Source organism: Nelumbo lutea, chromosome 3 (assembly GCF_056320005.1).
Source record: "Nelumbo lutea isolate HS-2025 chromosome 3, American lotus-T2T, whole genome shotgun sequence".
Lineage (NCBI taxonomy): Eukaryota > Viridiplantae > Streptophyta > Magnoliopsida > Proteales > Nelumbonaceae > Nelumbo > Nelumbo lutea.
The window spans coordinates 6067967-6084281 of NC_142686.1; the positions used below are offsets into that span (position 1 = coordinate 6067967).

The 16315-nt window shown below is 39.2% G+C and overlaps 1 protein-coding gene across 1 annotated transcript in view; it reads left to right on the forward strand.

Moving 5' to 3' along the window:
• The window catches only part of LOC148862574 (AUGMIN subunit 6-like), a 44074-nt gene that overhangs the window by 25397 nt on the left and 2362 nt on the right, over positions 1–16315 (forward strand). Inside the window, exons 5-9 of the mRNA XM_088974402.1 lie at positions 9266–9391; positions 9513–9672; positions 13266–13326; positions 13420–13741; positions 15024–15149. Coding sequence (XP_088830528.1) covers positions 9266–9391; positions 9513–9672; positions 13266–13326; positions 13420–13741; positions 15024–15149 — 795 coding nt within the window. The remainder of the gene's footprint in view (positions 1–9265; positions 9392–9512; positions 9673–13265; positions 13327–13419; positions 13742–15023; positions 15150–16315) is intronic.

Genomic DNA, 16315 nt, shown 5'->3' on the forward strand with positions numbered 1-16315 from the left:
TCTGCCAACCTATTTCTTATCCCTTATCCCTATTCCAGTTGGAGTTGCTAAGAGACTAGAACAGCTTCAGAGGAATTTCCTTTGGAGAGGCTGGGAGGAGGATAGTAAGGTGCATCTAGTTAATTGGGACCGAGTCTGTCTCCCTGAAGATGCAGGTGGTCTTGGAATAAGGAAATTGAAGAGTTCTAATACTGCTCTCTTGTGCAAGTGGATTTGGAGATTCTCGACTGAGAGAAATGCTTGGTGGAGATCTCTTATTGCTGAAAAGTATGGGACTGAATGGGGAGACTGGAGAACTAGAGACCCCCCTCCAAATTGGGGTAATTCCTTGTGGAAAGGTATTATGAGGTGTTTTCCTATTTTCAGGGAAGGGATTTCTGTGACTGTCGGTAAAGGTGATAGAACAAAATACTGGAAAGACAATTGGTGTTTAGAAGGCCCCCTAGCTGGATCCTTCCCTCACATTTTCAGATGTGCAGTTAATCATGAGGCTACTGTGGCTGAGTACTTCTCCTTGAGGGAGAACTCAGTTTCTTGGCTCCCTCTCCTGAGGAGAAATATGTTTGATTGGGAGCTGGAAGATCTCTTGGAGCTGTTGACGAATCTTTGTAATCAGAAGATGATGTTCTTGAGGAGGATAAATGGTGCTGGAAATGGAAGAACGATGGAGTTTTTTCTGTGAAGTCCATGGCTGATAGATTATGTAGTGTTGGGCATTCTGATTTCCCAGCTGCTCAGATCTGGAATCCTATGAGCCCCTCAAAGTCTAACTTCCTGGTGTGGACGGTGGCCCTTGACAAATGTCTCTCAAGAGCAAATCTGTTGAGAAGAGGCATTCCAATTTTGGATCCAAATTGTGTTCTTTGTGGGACTGCCACAGAAACTACAGAGCATTTATGTCTTCATTGTCCGTTCTCCTTTCAGATTTGGATGCATTTTCTTCAAGCTTTGGGTGCTAAGTGGGTCATGCCAAGATCAGTTAAGGAGCACCTCTGTAGCTGGAAGTTGAAGGGTCTGAATAAGAGAGGAAAGATCATGTGGAAGACAATCCCAGCTGCTGTTCTGTGGTCCATTTGGACTGAGAGGAATAGTAGAATTTTCTGTAATAGGTCTAGGGGTCTTGATGTTGTAATTCAGAGAGCTGTGGGTAAGCTGATCTCTTGGATTCCATATCTGGGGAATTCAGGGATCTTAGCCTACCAGTATTGTTTCAATCTTGTTTCTGGTGGAATCTGTAATCCCAGACGCTTTTCAGACTGCCTTATTGGGTCTGAATTGCTGTTTGGTTTTTTCTGTGTTTGAATAAATTTTACTTTACCTCTTCCAAAAAAAATCAGAAACTTTTATTAATAGATATTAATATATAAAGATACAAGAAGGAGGGGTAAAAACTCTTAACCCTCCCAATAGGTACATTTCATGTTTGCTGGATTACAGCAGTCGAAGAAGAGGGAGAAGAAGAAGAGAAGAAGATCTGAGAGAGGCGGCATTAACTCTTCAGCCGACCCAACAAGTTTATATAGATGATTATAAAATAATTACATGAACAGACTAGAATGCCCCTGATTAGTGATGGGACACCTAGACAAATAGAACAATTAAAACATTAAGCATGTTTGGGCCCAGTAACTAAAGGCCCAATAACTAAGAACATAACACACTAATAAGACTAACTTAAACACTAATAACAGCCGAACCAACACTGCCCCTCAAGCTAAGCATGGATGTCAATCATGTTTAGCTTGCCAAGTAAGTCTGAGAACTTCGTTGAAGCTAGTCCTTTAGTTAACACATCTGCAATCTGCATCTCAGAAGGAGTATAAGGAATGCAGAGTTCTCCTGAGACAATTCATTCTCTAACGAAGTGCCGGTCAATCTCAATGTGCTTTATTTTATCATGTTGCACTGGATTATTTGCAATGTTGATGGCAGCCTTGTTGTCATAGTACAGCCTGAGAGGACACTCGACTTTTACTTCGAGCTCACCAAGAAGGGTTCTAAGCCACAACAGTTCTGCAACACCATGGGCCATAGCTCGATATTCAGCCTCTGCACTCGATCTGGCAACCACATTCTGCTCTCAACTTCGCCATGTAACCAGATTTCCTCCAACAAACGTGCAATAGCCAGAAGTAGGCTTCCTGTCCCCAATAGAGCCAGCCCAATCTGCATCAGTATACGCTTCAATTTCAATTTTGTTGTGTTTTTTGAACATAATTCCTTTTCCTAGGCAAGTCTTCAACTACCTGAGAATTCTTTCCACTGCTCTCATATGAGGAATCTTTGGAGAGTGCATGAACTGCTAACTACATGTACAACATAAGCAATATCCGGTCGAGTGAGAGACAGATATATCAGCTTGCCTACCAGTTTTTGGTATCTTTCTCTATCAATGTAGTCCTCTCCAACCGATTCCTGCTGACCATGGTTCTGCTCTATTGGAGTATCTACTGGTCTACACCCCATCATGCCTGTCTCCCCTAGTAGGTCAAGGACATACTTCCGCTGACATATATAGATGCCCTCTTTTGATCTAGCAACTTCAATTCCAAGGAAGTATCTAGATGGCCCAAGTCTTTGATCTCAAACTTAGAAGCCAAGAATTCCTTTAAACTTTTTATCTCTTCCAGATCATCCCCTGTAATCACCATATCATCCACATAGATGATTAACACTGTAAGTCGGCTATTTTGTTTCCTCATGAACAAAGTATGATCTGCACCATTTTAAGTGTATCCCATTCTTTTCATGGCCCTACAAAGTCTCTCAAACCAAGCCCGAGGAGACTGCTTAAGGCCATATTATGCTTTCCTCAGTTTACATGCTTTCCCATCAAAGCCATAACCTGGTGGAGGATCCATAAATACTTCTTCACGTAGATCACCATTTAGAAAAGCATTTTTTACATCCAACTGATGTAGCTCCCATGAGAAATTTGCGGCCAATGACAATAAGACCCGGATTGTGTTGAGCTTCGCGACTGGAGCAAAGGTCTCTTTGTAGTCAATCCCTTCCTTATGAGTAAACCCCTTTGCCACAAGTCTGGCCTTGAATCTTTCAATGGACCCGTCCTCCCAATGACAATAAGACCCGGATTGTGTTGAGTTTCGCGACTGGAGCAAATGTCTCTTTGTAGTCAATCCCTTCCTTTTGAGTAAACCCCTTTGCCACAAGTCTGGCCTTGAATCTTTCAATGGACCCATCCTCCCTATGCTTTACAGTGAACACCCACTTGCATCCTACAATGTTCTTCCCTTCTAGTAGATCCGTTAATTCCCAAGTCTTCGCTTTCATTAGGGCTTTCATTTCCTCATTCATAGCCTCTTTCCATCTTGGATTAGACACTACTTCTGAGTACCTAGTAGGAACATGCATTGAGGAGAGAGCATACACAAAGGAATAATAACGAGGAGATAAACATGAGTAAGAGACAAATTCATCATTGGGGTGTCGGATAGTACAAGAGCGGGTAGACTTACGAAGAGCAATAGGGAGATCCAAATCAGAAGTATGGGGGATGGGATTACTTGAAGTTGTTGAGGCAGATTGATCCAAGTCCGATTGATTGCTGCCATGAGTTGGAGGGTCTTTTTTCCTTCTGTTGTAGGTGATTCTTATATCTTTCTGTTGCTTATTGGTGTCTCTAGTTACATATGCAGCATCAAGAGTGGTAACAGGAGTAATGGGAGCCTCACTAGGTTTACCCGGGATGCTACAACTAGGAGGATCATGAGGAGAGGATGGAAGGCCCGAGGCAGAGAGAAGCACAAAACAGGAGGGGGAAGGAGAAACCAAAGAAGAATCCTTTTCCATCCCACTAGTCTCCCCTTGAAGAGGATTCTGGGAAGAATGAAAATAGGAGTGAGACTCAAAAAATATCACATCTTTTGTGACATACTTCTTGGTGATGGGATCATAACACTTGTAACCTTTCTGGGTAGGAGAGTACCCTAGAAAGATTCCTTTCGTAGCCCTAGGATCCAACTTGGACTTCTTCGGATCCTTAACATGTATAAAGCACACACAACCAACGACTCTAGGTGGAAGAGGAAAATCTGGAAGATTAGGGCAAAGGACAGAGAAAGGAGTTTTCATACCCAACACCTTGGATGGCATTCGATTTATCAGATATGATGCGGTAAGGACAGCTTGAGACCAGTAGTGCTTGGGCACCTTGTGCTGAAATAATAAAGCCCGAGCGGTCTCCAATAAGTGTTTATTTTTGCGCTCAGCAACCCCATTCTGTTGAGGGGTACTAGCACATGACGACTGATGTATCATGTTAGCATCCTCTATGAATAGGTTCAAGGATCTTTCAAAATATTCCGCAGCATTGTCTGAACGGAATTGCTTAATCTTCTTGTCAAATTGAGTCACAATCATTTTACAAAATGCCATGGTTATCCGTGGCGCTTCATCACGTTCTTTTAACAAGTAGATCCATGTGCATCGTGAATAATGATTAATAAAACTAATAAAGTAACAAAAGCCGTCCATAGAAACAAAGGGTGAGGGCCCCAAACATCAGAATGGACCAAATCAAAAGGAGCTTGAATTTCATTACTAGAAATTGGATAAAGGGTTCTACATTGTTTTGACAACTGACACACTTCACAAACTAAACTTTGACTTGAAATACCCTTAAATAATTCAGGAAACAACCCTTGCAATGATGAAAAAGGTAAATGACCTAGCCTAGCATGCCACAAGTGTAACCTAGCTATTGACTCCACATTATTCTGACTACTGGTTGTAGATGATTGTAAGGCCGAACTTATGTTTGCATCAAAATAGTAGAGACCTCCACACTCATGACCGCTCCCAATTGTTCTCTTCGTCAATCTGTTCTGAAAGACACAATGACTAGGAAAGAAAGTTACACTACAGTTTAAATTCTTGGTAAGCTTCGAAACAGATAAGAGATTGGAAGTAAGATTGGGAACATGTAGAACAGATTTAAGAGAGAGGTTCTTGCTTAGGTCAACTCCCCCTTTCCTCGAGATGGTGGAGAGAACCGTCAGCAACCCTCATCTTATCTTGGCCAGACATCAATTGGTAAGAAGAAAATAAAGAGGACATGTGTGTCATGTGGTCAGTGGCACCAAAATCAATAATCCAAGAAGTAGAGTCAATAGAACTAGTTGTACTATAAGCAGAGACAATACCTGATTTGGCAAGAGAGGTGGAAGCAAGAGAATTAGTCCTTAGACGAGTTAAGGCCCGACTAAGGACCACCTCATCAGCAGTGAAACCCAAGGATTCGGATGTGGGGAAATTAGCAGTCTGTCCCATGGGAGAAGATGCAACTATAGATGTGTTCTTTGAGCTATCACCACTGTGACTCGTAACATGATTCCCACTTGCTGTTTGATTCTTTTGGGGCTTCCTGTCTTTCCTTAAAGCAGCTGGTTTCAGATGAGGATAAAGAACCCAACAAGTCTCTTTTACATGCCTTTCACCACCACAATGAGAGCACTTAAGATGCCTCTTGTCTGAATGCTTTCTCCCCTTTTGGTTTGAAGAAATTAGGGCTGAATGTTCAACAGGCTGTTCGACTTGCTGTGTTTGAGTGTCAACTTGCATTTCTTTCCTCCTAACCTCTTCATTCCTTACTAGATAATAGACATGATGTAAATCTGGCAGTTCATCCCTTCCCAAAATTTGAGACCTTATGCTCTCAAACATTGGGTCTAAGCCAGCCAAGAACTTAAAGGATCTACCCTCCTCAATCTGTTTATCATGCCTCCCCTTGTCTTTTGCTTTCTCCCAATCAAGAATAAGATGGTGATCGAGTTCTTCCCATAATCCTTCTAGGGTTGCAAAATATGTTGCAACTGTCATGTCTCATTTTCTCAATGCAGCGATGTCTTGGTTCAACCTATAAATTCTGGCATTGTTCTTTCTCTATCCATAAGTTTTAGAGACTTTCTCCCAAATCTTAGCAGCAGTCGGAAAGTGTTGAACAGTCCTGGCCACTCTTGAAGTCATCGAAGCGAGCAGCCAGGATATAATAGTAGCATTTTCCCTATGCCATACTGCATGCTCCGCACTACCCACTGCAGGTTCCTTCTTCTGTCCATCTAGATAACCCGTAAGATCCTGGGAAGTAATGAAGAGCATGGCTGAAACAGACCATTCTCTGAAATTATATTCATCTAACAGCACACTGGTGATCTGCAAGCTGTGCATATTTGGATTTTCTAGATTAGGAGACCTCCCACCAGGTCTATTATCCCTAGAAGACACTTCTCCCAATATTGAAGACATCTCCTTCCTCTTACAGTGATCACAATTGAAAAACTCAGTACAAAGAGCACAATTTCAGACTTACCAAAGCTGTTGCAGGCCTGAAAAACCCTTGTAACAGAACTGAAACCAAGAACACTCCACTTCTGCACAGTGCTGAACTCTTCTGGACTGGACTGGACTTCGAATTTCTGCTGTAGTAGACTGTGACCAACTGTACAAACCGAAGTAGGACCGTTGAAATCAGCCCTTCCACCTAGATCTGTTCCACCTAGATCTCTCTTAGCAGCCAAATGGCTACTACCTGCTGTAAGGTGTCTAGTAGGGCATCGATTTCTGGAACAAACTCCCCTAGGGCCCTACAACCAGGGGAAACCCTAGATACAGACCTTGCTGTGCTCTACGGTCAGCCCTAGGGTTTCTTCACAGTGACCAAGACAGAAAAGAGAAAGGAAGAGAAAGGAAAGAAAAGAAGGGTCAAAAGGTTGCGGCTGTAATCAGACAAACGAACCTTGCTTTGATACCATGTTTGCTGGATTTCAGCAGTCGAAGAAGAGGGAGAAGAAGAAGAAGAGAAGAAGATCTGAGAGAGGCGGCATTAACTCTTCAGCCGACCCAACAAGATTATAAAATAATTACATGAACAGACTAGAATGCCCCTGATTAGTGATGGGACACCTAGACAAATAGAACAATTAAAACATGAAACATGTTTGGGCCCAATAACTAAGAACATAAGACACTAATAAGACTAACTTAAACACTAATAACAGCCGAACCAACATTTCAGTTTACAATATTGCCCAGAAAAAGTTGACTCTTCCCACCCCTTGTTTGGCCAATGAATCTGCCAAGGAATTGGCACTCCTCTTAGTCCATTGAAGCTTGACTTGCATGTTTTGAATAATCTGTTTAACTTTCTTTTTCTCATTCAGAAATTTCCACAAACTAAAATCGTCCTTCTGCAGCCAATTGATAGCCATCTTAGAATCACCTTCGACCATCAGTTTTCTGATATTCAACTCTTGGGCTCTTTTTAAACCTTCCAAAACAGCCAATATTTCAGCCAATTTGGGAGCATGTCTGGGTGGGGGACTCGTCTTTGAAAGAATAGTTTCCTTGTATTCCCTTTCAAGGTTTAAATATGAGCTTGTATCCATTTTTCTGGTTCCTTCTCACTCTAGTTATGGGTTGGAGTGGGATTTGGGTTTTAGAAGGGGTTTCAAAGACTCTAAATTGAAGAATATTTCGATCTTGATCCAAGTTTTGGGTGGGGTGGTGTTATATCCTTCCAGGGTGGATAACCGAATTTGGAGTTTATCTACCTCTGGTGCTTTCTGTCGTGCCTCATCCTTTAAAAGATCTAGTTCAATCCTCCATTGGCCTTGGGCAAAATTTTCCAATCAAGGAAGTTTCGGGTAAACCGATTCCTCCTAGGGTTGGATCCTTTTGTTGGGAAGTGTTCTTGGAAAGGTACAACACTTTTGATTTGCTTCAAAGAAAAAGACCCAATTGGTGCTTATCCCCGAATTGGTGCATCCTTTGTAAGGCTAATGGTGAGACTAGATATCACTTATTAATCTTCTGCCCCTTTGTTTCAGTTATTCAGGGTTGGTGTCTCTCTTTGTTTGGTTGCAGGTGGATCCCCCCACCAAATGTACAAATTTAGTTTGCTTCTTTTTCAGTCAGGTGGTCAAAGGAGGGTAAAATATTATGGAGATGTGCAAGAGCTGTGTTTACTGGACAATTTGGGAAGAAAGGAACCAAAGAATTTTCTCTGAAAAGGAAAGAAGTAAAGAAGCCACCAATGAAACCATTACTGTTAGAGTGGTTTATTGGGTGAAGTTTTTGGGCACATTTGAGGGTATCTCTGTAGATGGGCTGCTTAGAAACTGGAAGGAAGTGGCTAATTCTGCCCTTCTCAAAACCTTGGTGTATCCACTTTGGTCCCCACATATGTTGGTTTCACTAAATTGGTGGTAGCAGTGAAGGTAACCTCTGTCCATCTGGAGTTGGAGGCGTTTTTAGGGATGAGGAAGGGAAAGTTATTACTTTATTGTCGGGCTCTATTGGTGTAGGTGACTCACTTAGAACTTAAGATCTTGGTGGCAATGGGAGGGGTAAAAAGAGCAAAGGAATTGAAAAGTTTAAATGGCTGACCCAGGAAATGGAGAAAGCTTGTCACAAACTGGGAAAGGAACAGAAGGCTCTTTGAGGATAAGGAAAAGGGCATTGAGTCACCTTCAACAAGGGGTGAAATGGTAGTGTTTTCAGTTGGAAAGCTTGTCACAAGCTGGGTCCTGACTCTTCCAGACTTTGAGCAAATTAATAGTTCAGAGTTGGTGGAAAACTTTTGGGATATTCTTAAGATTCGAGCATGTAATGCGATTTTTTTTTTTCATTTGGACCAAGTGTACTGGTGTGTCACCTTGACACCTAATCAGATTGTACTCTCTTTTTTAATTTTAATAAAATTTTATCTTTACTCTTAAAAAAAGTATATTTTGGGCTTAGTTGTAAGCTAAAATTGTGCTCGGGGAGGGTTAAGAGAGTTTACCTATCTCCTTATATTCTTGCATCTGTTTCTTTCTTTAAATAAAATTTTCTGTTATTGTAAAAAAATCACTAACAATAAGCATATTATGCTGAATTTTTTTTCCATGTTTTTGTAACTTTACACACACAATCACATATATGGGGACTACAGGACAGGGGTGGTTAGTCCTACTTAAAAGAATAAAAGAAAAATGAAGTTCCCGCAGATAACCTGTAAAATGACCAAAATACCCCTACTTATAGAAACACAAAAATAAAGAAAATTCAAAAATTCCAAATTAAATTATTTCATCCTTACATTAGGATTCTTTAGGATTTGTATAACTCCAAGCTTACCTAGAAAACCAAAATAGTGGTTAAGACCACTTTTGATGCTGTTCATCTTATTTTTTGGTAACTATGTCGATACCACTTTGATAGCTGTTGGAAATTGTCACTCACTTGAGTCTCTTATGCCCAACAGGCTAGGATTGCACTTGAACGGAGGAGGTTTCTTAAGAATGCAGATGCAGTCATCCGTAGACAAGCCATGTGGTCGAACTTGGCTCATGAAATGACTGCTGAATTTCGTGGTCTATGTGCTGAAGAGGTAGAGGGTAACTTCTTGACATTCTTTAAGGGCTTGAAGACCTATGCTGAATTTTCTTATTGGGACATGTTGTTGTAGTAATTGTACTTGCATTGGTTTTTCTCCTTATCCTGGAAGTCAGGCTTATTTGCAGCAAGAGCTGGAAAAGCTACAGGGCTTGAAAAACAAAGCAAAGTTGGAGGGGGAGCTATGGGATGACAATGTTTCTGGTTCCTTAGGTCAGAATTCACATTTGGTCTCCAAGGCAACTCACCTGTGGGAGTCTCTATTATCTCGTAAGGGTAAGTAGTCAACCTGTACTGTTCTTTATGAATATGCCTTATTTTCTTGTCCTCTGTGTTGTCTGTCATGAAAGAACATGGCCAATCTGGTCATTTAGGATTGTTGTATCATGGAAGTCTTTCAAAAGAGATTCCATTTGGCAGTAAGAAGGTTGTGTGACACTTTTGCTCTTTTATTTGGTTAGAATAGAACACATTACTTTTTTATTTGACAAGTAAGAACTCATTACTGTTTACCAAGTATACCTTCTTCATACCTCTTTGTTACACACGTGCACATAATCCTTGTTATATACTAGTCAGGTAGCATGTGTAGTGCTTTAAAAGTGAGAGGTACAATGGGAGTGCAAGGGATTTTAAACAGCTGAGGTGCAAGGTGCAAGGCAAGGCATGCATCCAATTAGAAAAAATAAAATAGAAATCTTGACATATATGAATATGAAAACCTGGATTCTATATCAAATAAAAAGAACATAAACTTTCATAATGACATAAGGTAGCAATCCATAACCATATTACATAATGAAAGATTGATAATTCCTATATCAATGAAATGCCATAATCCAAATACTACATGGGAGACATATAAATCCATGAAGCCATTAAGTCAGTCAAAATCAAAATTTAAAGTTTCAGAAAAACTATTGAATGTAACTAATGAAAAACTATAGAATAGGTAAATCATAGTGAAGGAGGAGGAATAGGTGTTAGTTTCTCCATTGGGTGGTATCAGTGCTTCAAAAGCGCAAGGCACAAAAAAGGTGCAGGGGCCAATTTGCGTCCGAGGCACAAGGCACAAGGCGAGGTGTTCGCCTTTTTGAAGCAAGGCGCAAAATACAAAAAATGCTAAAAAAAAATGTTAGAAAATTCAAGAAAAGCCAAAAATTAAAAAAATGCCAAAAAATAAAAAAATCAAACATAATATTAATAAAAAATATAAACTCAAAATTTAAAATAATTTTGTTAAAAACCTATTAACTAAAATTGAAATACATAAACATAACATGTAAAGCATATTCAAATGAGAATTTAAAAATAAAATCAAACATATAAAACATTTTCAAGCATGTAAAACCCACAATCTCTTTTTTTCCTCAATTGCATTAATTCAAGTAGCTAATGTGATGTAAAACATATTACATTCCTGATTCTATGAGCCACCTTTGTGCCATGCCCCTCGAGGCAAGCCTGAACAAGTCCATGTTAGGGTCTTAAATTCTTAGTTCTCACACAAAAAATAATGATTTTATAATTTTAATTGCTTTTTAAGAAGATATTCTATTAGGATGAATGAATGAACAACATTAGCAAATAGGGCGTTCTCAGCACTTGCTCATCGGAGCGGAGTTCATTCATCCTAATAGACAATCTTCTTAAAAAGCAATTAAAATTATAAAATCATTATTTTTTTTTGTGCGGGAACTAAGAATTTAAGACCCTAACATGGACTTGTTTGGGCTTGCCTTGAGGGGCGTGGCATGGGGGTCAGGGGCGGAGCCCCCAACCCAACTGCTAGGTTAAAAAAAAGCAAAAAAAATGTCAAATTTTCAAAATGCGCACGCCTGGGCTGAGGCGCATGAAAGGTCTGTGGTGGTATGTGGTGGAAGAAGTTAGAAATGGCAAGTAAGTTCACCTTTTGCTATGTGTTGGGTCATTTGGAACGAGAGGAACCGGAGACTGTTTGAAAACAAACTCAAAAATATTGAGGTGTTGGTGGCCTTCGTAGGACATTTTGTCTCAGATTGGGTTCTGGTGCTCCTTGAGGGTGAATTTTTGAAACGTACTTAAAATCCAGAATTATAACAGTCATTAGTATGGCACTTGCTGATTTGTAGCTGCTGTGTTTTGTCGAGGTGCCATCTCGTCACCTCCTTTTTGTAATCTTTTTCTATTAATAAAATTTTTGATTATTACTCTTCAAAAAAAAGAGGAATAGGTGTGGACCTCAAGCAGTAAAAAAGGCAAAGGGAAAGAAGAGGAGTACTAGAGCCCTCATTACAGTGAATCCCTATTTAGAAAAGGAAAAAGAAAAGATTATATACCTATTGTGGATGTGGATCATATCAAAGTGCTTCAAGCATTCAACAATTCAAGCTTATGATACTATTAATGTGTTTTTCCATCTCCTAATTTTATCACTCTTTTTTTTTGATCAATAACACTTTCATTAACTCATCAAAAGAAGATTTACAATAGGAAGACAAACACGCTTATCTTCTAAGAGCAACAAAGAACCTCAAGAAAAGAAAAGAAAAGAAAGACAAACACATCTCCTAATTTTATCACTTTAGGTAGCTGATATAATGTTAAGTGTCTTGCATACCTAATTGTAGGAGCTTAGGGCCTTTGTAAATGTCAAGTGCTATTTGTGATTTTGGTCACTGTTTGTTCTGCTTAGGGTTAGGGACTGGATATTAGTTGGACTCTTGTTTCTTTTTTAGTGACCAAAACAAGACCCCCTCTTTCAGCTAGTGTTATGCATCTTCATTCTTCTTAAGACATGTCATCTTTCACAAAAGCAAAGCCAATAAGATCCTCCTTCCTTTTTTTCTTCCTTCTCATCCCCCTCTGGTGATTTAAAAGGCATGTCTGACTGCTTGAGGCGTGCCTAGGCGCATTTTAGGGTAGGTGCCTCGCCTAGGTTCTAGGCTCTGCACTTTCAAATGGCGCACGCCTGGTGTGCCTGATGCACCTTTTGAAAATTGTATGCTTTTGTTTTTGCTTTTTTTGAACCTAGTGGCTGGGCCGGGGGCTCCGCCACCGGACCCGACCACGCCTCTCAAGGCAAGCCCAAACAAGTCCATGTTAGGGTCTTAAGAGAGCATCATAAGTGAAAGAAGAGGTGTACACCTGGGCTGAGGCACAAGGTGTGCATCTTGGCACAGAAAAGCACACACCTTTTGAAAATGGTGTCATTTTTGGTTCAAGTGAAGCACATGCCTTAAAAATGCACTTTGCTTATGCACCTCAGTTGTGCCTTCTGAAACACTGCACATGCAAGAAAATTATAGAGAATGGACTAAAAATTTGGGATGGTCATCTTGATGTGAAGCCAAGGCAAGTATCAACAATGGATTTTGCAGTTCCTTTTGCTTATAGAATATCAATCACCCATCCACTTTTCTTTTCTTTCTTTCTTTATTATTATTTTTTTTTCATTTGATGATTAACAGTTGATTTGTATTCATCACAAAAACAATTGACTTGTATTAACATTGAAAAAATGTACGGCGAAGAGGAAATATCCTCAAGAGACCCAACTACTTATTACCACATCAATAAATTAGAAAACTTTGGTAATGAGCAATTTGCTTCTATACTTAAACTTGTTACACTCTTCTGAGATACCTACCTGTCTACCATACAAAATCTACAGACTCCAAAATGACCTGTGGCCATGAGATGAAAAAGCCCAGCATGTCTATAGACAACCACAGTAAATAAAGCCAACTACTACAATGGGTCACTATGTTAGGTGTTTATTTAAATGCCTTCTTCCTCCTCTGATAAGAATGTGATCAATTTGTGGTGGCATTTCTAGTCTTTTTCCTCTTTAAATCTTATTATCTTTAACGTTTACTTTGTACTTACAGGTCAACATGAAGTTCTTGCTTCAGGTCCTATTGAGGACTTGATGGCTCATCGTGAGCATAGGTAATTTTCTTCTGCTCTTCCTCTTTTTTACTTTCTCCAGATAGCAGTTTTCTACTTACCTCTTCATATGTAAGTAGTCCTATTTCTATCCAGGTACCGCATCTCTGGATCATCTTTGCTTGCGGCTATGGATCAAAGTTCTCAGGTTTCCTATTCCAATGTTTTGTCTAATCAACCTGGTGATCTGACTTCAGCACATGTAGATGACAGTGAATCAATGGATGAACCATTTGCCATTGTCAACAGGGAAAAACAGAAAAACAGCTTAGATTCAACTCAATTGCAAGTAAATGGTGAAACACATTCTTGGGTGGATGATAGAAGTGGAAAAGTCCATCCCACTGTTGACATAGCAGAAATTCTCAGACGTTGGACACATGCTTTACAGCGTATTCACAAACAGTTACTTCATCTGGTATGTTATACTGTGTTACAATGTTGTTGCCACATAAGAACTATAGTTATGCCTTTGTGGTATTATCTGATTCTTCTCATGTAAGGCTATGACTGATCAAATGAAATATCAAGGTTATGCTTGTTTTTTTCATGCTGCCATTTACACGTGTTAACATGAAGTTTCTGGAGTTGCATAAGTGGGAACCAATGTCACATACATCTAATAGCTCTCTACTTGGGTTTACAGTTTACAATGATGATTATTTCTGTATTTTTTCTGTAATTTTCTTCTTTTTGGAGTTTTTTTTTTTTGTTGGAACGTGCATCTATTTTGTTATGCTTTTGAGTTATGGACTACTGTTTATAGGAAATAGTTGCGCTGTAGAGGGTTGCATATTGATAGAGGCATGAGTTTGAACACATCCATTACTTGTATGGATACAAAAAATAAAATAAAGCCCCCCTACAAAAAAAAAAAAGAAGAAAAAAACTACAGAAGTATTTAGCAACCAACGAGTTTTCCCTCCAATTATTTCTTCTCTCTGACTTTTGTTTCATGGACTAAAGTTTATGCCAAAGGCTTTGCCATGTATCTTGAATAAAGTGTTCTTTAGAATAGTAAACTAAGTACTAAGGTTTAATCTGAATGTTCTTGAAGTGGTAGGGTTAGTAACCGCTACCCTGCCCAAGGGTTGATTGTAATGATTGTAATATTTCTGGTTTTCATTAACAAGAGAGAAAAAAGCAAACTGAGTAGTAAGGCTGCTACTATAATTAGGGAAAAGTTTCGATATAGGTGGGGTATAAGTCTGACATGGATTGCAGGAGCTAAATGTGGCCAATCTAGAGAGTTTCCTATCTAGATTAGCCACAAGATTCCTCCATGTTGTAGAAAACTGTGGGGGGGTGTTAGTGAGTTTACTTAAGTGACTTAATTAAGGAATCATTTTTCATACATCCACACACACATCTTCCTTTTGACCAGTTCTGTCCAGTTTCTACATTTTGTAAGCTAGTTAGTGTGAGAAGTCTCCATCAATATTTGTTATATGATGTTCCAGAAAATGTTACTACAATAAAGAAGTGATAGTTTTGTGGTCAAATGAATTGAAGTCCATATTGAAAGATGCTTTGTCTTAGATTGATCTGTACCTTATGCCTGGCATTTTAATCTGTAAGCAGACGATATGATGTTCATGTAATGATTGGGAGACTCATGGATTTTTTTGGCACAATTCCATTCTTATTCTTTTTGCCATCGTTAAATACTTGCATATTGTCACTCATATATGGTACTGTAGACCAAGGCTAATGATGGGGAGGGTCCAGTGCTTCTACGAAGTGCACAAGATGGGAATACTGGTGGCCATGCCGAATCTTTAGAAGCAACTCTTGCAGAACATCGACAGCTCTTAGCTAGTATACAGGTAATTAAAAAGTATCAGGGATATGGTAACGTTCTGTTTGGATGTTCACTATTTGGTCCACCTTGGAGCTTTGGCAATGACTACAATATCAGTAAACCTTTTAAATTTCTCTTTTAGTGTTTCTTTTCTTGTTCTTTCTCTAGTTAAATGGCCATTTTTGTACCATGTATGTCTCTTTGCCTTTATAGCTTATATATTATGCACAAGCACAGGCTTTTTAATAAAAGTATGAATACCACTTAGATTTCTCTCTCTATCTCATCCACAAGATGTCTAGTGTATTAGGTCCTAGGTCTTATAAATGAGATGGAAAAATAGTCTTTCATGTTTTTTTTTTTTTTCTTTCCTTTCTTATCGTTTTCCTTGTTTGTTGGCTTCCTTCTAGGAGCCAATCCATAATCTGGGGTGTGGTTGCTGAGAAACATGCTAGGAAATTGGTAACTTGTAATCTTTACTGGTTAAAGCATAAACTTAATTTGCTTTACTTTTTCTAAACATTTCATCCAAAACTTCCCCACTGTTTTAAATGAGGTGTGAGTTTGGAGAGGGGATATGGTTTTTGGAAGGATCTCCAGAGGAGGTAGATGCTCTTGTTCTACATTCCCTAAGTTATCTTTCTTATCTGAAAGAAAAACCAATCTCTAGCTTTGTTTTTGTGTCCTTGTTGGGTGTCCCATAGATTTTGGCCTTTATGGAAAACTTAGAGCCGTGAGATTTTTTTCATGTTTTTTTTATTGACTACCTGAAGGGGTTTTTATGTTTTATTTTTTCTTTTATTTCACCATGTTTTTATAATATTTCCAGTGGGTGTAACTTTTAGTCCCACTCTTAGTTGTGGTTTGGTGGATGTTCTAAGTTCATGTCTTTTCTAATAAGAACCTTATTCTTTTCATACACATTGTGCATTCAGCACATACATATATTTCATATGCCTTTCCTATTAAAGAAACTGATACCTTTGCTTGAAATTGATGGTTGGGGCACTGAATGGCCTCTGTACTCGAAACAAGCTTCCTTACAAAGGAATCTCCTAGTACTGGAAGGTTGTTTAGCCCCATGTGATTTTTGAGCATATAATCAGCTTTTGCTCCAATTTCTGATCTTGTTCTTTGGTAGTTTGACCATTGAATTAGTTTGCAGAGCAGTGTTTTGTTGGGAACTAGATT